Source organism: Protobothrops mucrosquamatus, unplaced genomic scaffold, assembly GCF_001527695.2.
Source record: "Protobothrops mucrosquamatus isolate PMUCROS unplaced genomic scaffold, P.Mucros_1.0 scaffold_115, whole genome shotgun sequence".
Lineage (NCBI taxonomy): Eukaryota > Metazoa > Chordata > Lepidosauria > Squamata > Viperidae > Protobothrops > Protobothrops mucrosquamatus.
In genome coordinates, this window is record NW_015386191.1 from 21,571 (window position 1) to 28,570 (window position 7,000).

Here is a 7,000-nt window from a genome sequence, read left to right on the forward strand (position 1 = left end):
CGCCTGTTCCGTTTTCTAATGCTTCTCCGCGCAAGAAAGCCCGGACACCAAAACTTCCTATTTGGCTCCCTTCGGCAAGTCGGCGTTCGAACGGTATCGAACTAAGACGCATGCGCGGCCAGCTCTATGGCTAGCTGAAGAAAAGCAAACGCGTCCTGGTTCGCGTCACATGTCTATGGTCGAGAGCGAATGCTAGAGTAGCTCGGGGAGAAAGCAGGATGGCGGCTCTAATGGTTCGGGTGAGTGTGGGAGGCGGAGCGGGAGGACCGGGGAAGGTCGTTACTCTGAATGACGGTCGCTCGTATCTCCCTTTCCTCGCAGCGTGTCTTGCTGCTGCCCGGCTGTCTCTTCCGCTTGCCCAAGTGTGGATACCGCGGGGATTCTCCGCCTGACTCTGGGAAGGACCTGCTGGAGATCCCGCTCCCACCATGGCAGGCTCGGCCGCACGAGCCCCTGGCGAACAAGCGCGCGAGGCTCTTATACGAGAGCCGCAAGAGAGGCATGTTGGAGAACTGCCTGCTGCTCAGGTGGGCGGTTTTGCTTCTCTCTTTCTCAGCCAGCATGCAGAGAGTCCGCGACTTGCAACAGTTCATTTAGTGACCGTTCAAACGGCACTGAAAAAAGTGACATGACCATTTTTTTTCCCCACACTTAACAACCGTTGCAGTGTTCCCCGTGGTCACGTGACCAAAATTCGGATGCTTGGCAACTGTTGCTGTGTCCCGACGTCATGTGATCCCCCTTTGCAACCTTTTGACAATCAAAAATCAATGGGGAAGCCGAATTCACTTAGCAACCGGGTGACTAACTTCACTGCAGTGATTCATTTAACACTGGCTAGATGAAGAAAGGTCGTAAAATGGGGCAAAACTCACTAACAAATGTCTCACTTAACAACAGAATTTATGGGCTCAATTGTGGTCGTAAGTCAAGGACCACCTATACTTAGAACTGCTAATCCAGAGTCGTGCAATTTTAATTTTTACTACTGTATTATTTAGCTGAGACCCTTTTGGGACAAGCTGAATGCTAATAATATAGTAACTGTGTTTGAATATTGTGCTAATAACCACTCCTCATAACTTTCACTGGGACTCCTGCCCTGAGATATTCAACAGAGCATGGATCAGCACTTAACAAATCTTGAAAAGTGATAAGGGAGTGGTGGTCATGTGTGGTTAATATTTGGATGATAAACCACCAGGAAATCTTAGAACTGTAAACCAGAACAGGAATAATCCTGCAATGCCACAATGCCATATACTAGTGGTGGCGAACCTATGGCATGGGTGCCAGAGGCGGCACTCAGAGGCCTCTCTGTGGGCACGCATGCCGTCGCCCCAGTCCTAGGCCTTCAGCTGAGTTTTATAAAACCTTTTGCTTTAGGCCTCCGCCGCCGTGTGCAAAAAAAGAGAAAGGTTCAATCAGTCAATTTCAACTTCTCGCGGGGGGAAAAAAAGATCTTGCAAAGTTGGAATTGATTGATTGAACTTTTTAGTCCCAGTCTGCCATTACCACTGCAGCCACGCCCACCCAACGGGCCACACCCACCCGGCACTCGACGATGCGTAAGTGGGTTTTGGGTTGCACTCAGTCTCTAAAAGGTTCGCCATCACTGCCATATACATATTGCTTCTATATGGACATAGGGGGTAGCAATCAAGTTCAACTTGAGAGGATTTTCCTTATTTTATTACCTGTTGACCAAACTAAAGTTTTTCTTACCAAGTTTTCATTCATCAAGTTTACTGTGTGAACTCTCTAAGGCCTACCCATAGAGGACTAATTTGTCCTGTAAAGCAGTCTAAAATAGTAGCAATTACCATATCTTTTCCCTGTAAGATCTTGATATTAAATATGTGCTATATGACATAATATGTTCTTTTGTCTCCTCAAAGTCAACACAGAAGCATGCATTGTGCACAAAGACTTACTTAGTACAGATGTTTTTGTTATGAGTATAGATATATCTGAAAATTAAATGTTACTTGGGCATCTTCAGATGAGGTAGAGTTGGTGCCTGCCTCTTCGAATGATAATGGGCAAACAGAACTAATTAGAATCTACTAAGAAAGATAAGTTAGGATTATCTATTCCAGCGGTCCCCAACTTTTGCGACTTGGGGAGGAGAGGGGAATTGAGCCATGTGAGCTGTGGGCTGGCATGCACACAAATGCATGCATGCAGCCCTTGCATGAGTGGTGGGTCGGCATGCATGGGTGCAGCTCAGCTTGCACAAGTGGCCAGCCGGTGCGCAAATGCCTGCTGGCCTGCCGCTCACACAAGTTTAGCTGTGCATGTGCACGCATGCACATGCTCCAGCCAGCCACTCGCGCGGCCCAATTCTAAATAGCTCACAGCCCGGTAGTGGGCAGCGGCTCAGGGTTGAGGACCCCTGATCTATAAAGATATAGGAAAATTCAGGTTGTTCTCCTGTTGAGGTGTTTGACGTGTGTTTTTGATTCTTTTTTTCATTTTGTGTGTACTGGTTTTGTATGAGCTTAGCACCTTTAACTGTTTTGGTATTTAACAGTACTCTTAATTGTTTTTAATAGTCTATTTGCCAAAGAGAATCTGAATCAAATGAATGAACAACAACTGGACCTTTATGACCGACTCATAAATGAGCCTAGCAATGATTGGGACATATACTCCTGGGCAACAGGTAATGTAGAACAGTGTGTTTTGGAGCCAGCAGACTATGTAGCTCTCAGCATATTTCTAATCTCATAATAGTGAGTGAAGCAATATAGGCAATATTTGAGCCTCTGTTTCTTATCTTTATTCTATATTTCAGGGATCTTGTAGACAGACCTTTAAAAACTATAAAAGATATGTATAGGCCCTGAAACCTTATGGGAATTTGAAATACAATTTTATTTTGGAGCAGGAATACAGTAAAATGGTTAAGGATATCACTTGCTATCTTGACAACTAAGAGACTATGCAATCCTGTGCATATCTATTAAAAAGTACAATTGTAGAGATAGTTTGTGAGTCCATTAAAACTATCCATATTAATTCACAACTATTGTGATTTACAATATTATCTGCAGAATTATAGATAGAACTGAAAAGTTCATAGATGCTCATCTTTGAAAGATGCACTGGGTTTATTTAGGGCAGGCATGTCAAACTCGCGACATCACGCGATGTATCGTGACTTTTTCCCCATTGCCGGCGATGGAGTGAGCACGGTTTTGACGTGACGCATCCGGCCCATGGCCCAGCAGTTTGACATGCCTGATTTAGGGCTTTTTCCAGGTAACGAGATCTAGGTTTATAACTAAAAGAGTGGATCCTTGCTTATGCTTAAGAGTATATCTGCTGAAATAAATGAAACATGGGAGGAGTGCAGTTAATTTGCTGTGCTAAATTTAGTAGTCTTATTCCTAGCATGACTAAATCAGAATCCAGCTTTACATATGGTTAATTAACCAATATTGTAGTAACAATAACAATAATAAAGTTGGAAGGGACCTTGGAGGTCATCTAGTCCAACCCCCTGCTCAGGCAGGAAACTCTATACCATTTCAGACAAATGGCTGTCCAGTCTCTTCTTAAAAACTTCCAGTGTTGGAGCATTCACTGCATTTGGAGGCAGGTTGTTCCACTGGTTAATTGTTCTAACTGTCAGGAAGTTTCTCCTTAGTTCTAGGTTGCTTCTCTCTTTGGTTAGTTTCCATCCATTGCTTCTTGTCCTGCCTTCAGGCGCTTTGGAGAATAGCTTGACTCCCTCTTCTTTGTGGCAGCCCCTGAGATATTGGAACACTGCTATCATGTCCCCCCTCGCCCTTCTCTTCATTAAACTAGACATACCCAATTCCAGCAATCGTTCCTTATATGTTTTAGCCTCCAATCCCCTAATCATCTTTGTTGCTCTTCTCTGTACTCTTTCTAGAGTCTCAACATCTTTTTTACATTGTGGTGACCAAAACTGGATGCAGTATTCCAAGTGTGGCCTTACCAAGGCATTGTAAAGTGGTATTAATACTTCACATGATCTTGATTCTATCCCTCTGTTAATGCAGCCTAGCACTGTATTGGCCTTTTTGGCAGCTGCAGCACACTGCTGGCTCATATTTAAGTGATTGTCCACTAGGACTCCGAGGTCCCTCTCACAGTTACTACTACTGTATTGAGCAAGGTACCATGTATACTATACCTGTACATTTGGTTTTTCTTGCCTAAATGTAGAACCTTACTTTTTTCACCATTGAATTTCATTTTGTTAGATAGCGCCCAGTGTTCAAGTCTGTCCAGATCCTCCTGTATCTTAAGCCTATCTTCTGGAGTATTGGCTATTCCTGCCAGCTTGGGGTTCGTCTGAAAATTTGATGAGTTCTCTATCTATCCCCTCGTCCAAATTGTTGATGAAGATGTTGAAGAGCACTGGGCCCAGAACAGAGCCCTGGGGTACCCCACTACACACTTCCCTCCATGTAGATGCAGTTTCATTGAGGACCACACGTTGAGTACGGCCGGTCAGCCAGCTACGAATCCATCTGGTGGTGATGCTGTCTAACCCACATTTTTCTATCTTATCAAGTAGTAGGTTGTGATCTACTTTGTCAAATGCCTTACTGAAGTCCAAGTAAATTATATCCACAGCATTCCTCTGGTCCACTAATTTTGTCATTTGGTCAAAGAATGCAATAAAATTTGTCTGGCATGATCTGTTTTAGACAAACCCATGTTGGCTTTTAGTAATGACTTTGTTTGCCTCTAGGTGTTCACTAATTCGTTGTTTGATTATCTTTTCCAGGATCTTCCCAGGTATTGAGGTCAGGCTGATAGGTCTGTAGTTTCCTGGATCTATTTTTTTCCTTTTTTGAAGATGGGAACTACATCAGCTCTTTTCCAGTCCTCCATTGCTCCAGGAGCTTTGAAAAATATAGTTCAGTGGTTCTGAGTTCACATCTGCCAGTTCCTTGGGGTGGTGATTTGAACTCATCTAGGCTGGACAGGTGCTCACTTACCATTTTCTTGCCTATCTTAATTTGTGTTTCCAATCTGTTTTTTATGTTACTGTTTTTGATAGGTTGCACTGTTTTTTCCCTTTGTGTAAAGACAACTATTTACTATTTGGGCTATTTGCTGATATTCTGCCTTAGTTATGTGTCCCTCTTTCCACTTTTTATACTTGTCCTTTTTATCTTTCAATTTATCAGAGAGTTCTTTATGCAGCCATACTGGTTTCTTTTGAGAGCTGCTATTTTTCTTCTTTGTTGGTAGACTGGGCTTTTATTATCTCACTTTTCAAAATTTCCCAAGCTTCTTGAGTTGTTTTTCCCTTGAGGATTCTCATCCATGGAATCCTTCCCAAGCTCTCTCTAAGTTTATTGAAATTAGCTCTCTTAAAGTCCAAGACTCTAGTTTGACTGTGTTCTATTGCTTGTGCTTCCAGAATTTTGAATTCCAATATTGCATGATCACTTCCCCTCAAGGTTCCTGTGGCTTCAACATCTTCTATCGTTTCATCTCTGTTAGTGAGGATTAGATCCAATATGGCTATTCCCCTAGTTCCCTTCTCTACTTTTTGGGAGACAAAGTTGTCTGCTAGGTTTGTCAGGAATCTGTTTGATCTTCCACTTGGTGCAGAGTTTGTCCCCCAGTTGATGTCAGGGTAATTAAAATCCCCCATTACTATTGTGATGTGCTTCCTACATACCTTAGTTAGCTGACTAGCAAAAAGTTCATCTATTTCCTCTGTTTGGTTGGGTGGCCTATAGTATACACCTATGGCAATGTCATTCCCCCCCCCCTTTTATATTGACCCAAATGCATTCAAGACAGTTTTCATCATTGTTGTGCTCTATTTTTGTAGAGATGTAGTTATTTCTTATAGAGAGAGCAACTCCACCTCCTCTTTTGTTTGCTCTGTTTCTTTTAAATAATTTAAATCCCTCTAGCTGTGTGTTCCATTTGTGGGTTTCATCCCACCATGTTTCTGTAATGGCAACAATATCATACCTGCCCTCATGTACCTGAATTTCTAGTTCACCCTGTTTACTGTTCATACTCTGTGCATTGGTGTATAGACATTGTATTCAGTGGGACTTCCCCAAAAACATATACAGGATTGAACTGCGTGATTATTATAAGATTTGCAGTAAGGATATCTTGAATATATTTTACAAGAAGATGAAAGTAATATTCTTTAGAAGGCCTTAGAATTGATTATTATCAGTTGACGTTTCATTTTTTATATTTAGCAAACTAATGCAGTCTGTTATCTAGAACTTAACTGAAGTTTGTTTGGAAAAGATTATTGGATTTGTGGAAAATTTCACTCTTTTTTTTCTTTTCAAGAAACAAAGCCTGCTCCAGAAATCTTTGAAAATGAAATCCTACAGATGCTTAGAGAATTTACTAAAAACAAGAATAAAGAGAAGAGACTACGGCCACCAGATCTGGAGTATCTTGCTGAAGGCTCCCACTGATTCTGTGTGTATTTCCATAAATGCCCAGTTTGGAGAATCCTTTAAAATCATATTTGTGCTTCATGGGCTCCTCTTAAAATACTTTATGCCTAATCTGTGAATTCTCATATAAATAGCCATTTTTTCTTATTGTTCTGCTCTGTAATAAAGCTGTTTTTTTCTTGAAAGAAGGGCTGAAACATACATTAAGAAACAGTGCACTTTGTCTTTTATTTATTAGATTTTTAGATCATGCAGATCTTGGCAATTTAACAGAAGTTGAAATAGCTGTAATATATTTTAAAATATCTAATAGAACATATATATTTGTGTGTGTGTTTTGTATGTGTGATTTCTAAGGCACAATTTTAATTACTTAAAAGGCTCTTTAACCTGTTCGCCAAAGGGGCTAAATTTATATCTATTAGCTGGCAGTAATCATAATGGAGAAGCACTTCCTCATTTTAGACCCTGTAATCTCCCATGAAAGATGAAGATGAAAAATGTTGAAGACAATAGCCCTGATGCCAAGCCATATAAGATATTGACAGATTAAAACTAACACTTTAAATTGCATG

General features: G+C 41.4%; 1 protein-coding gene across 1 annotated transcript; it reads left to right on the forward strand.

Annotated features, from left to right (window-relative positions):
- Positions 1 to 34: 34 nt before the first annotated feature.
- Positions 35 to 6,722, forward strand: SDHAF2 (succinate dehydrogenase complex assembly factor 2). The gene is made up of 4 exons (XM_015816511.2): positions 35 to 239; positions 322 to 527; positions 2,556 to 2,665; positions 6,313 to 6,722. Exons 1-4 carry the CDS (start codon positions 219 to 221, stop codon positions 6,441 to 6,443), a joined length of 468 nt encoding a protein of 155 aa, XP_015671997.1. The 5' UTR covers positions 35 to 218; the 3' UTR covers positions 6,444 to 6,722.
- The last annotated feature ends 278 nt before the right edge of the window (positions 6,723 to 7,000 follow it).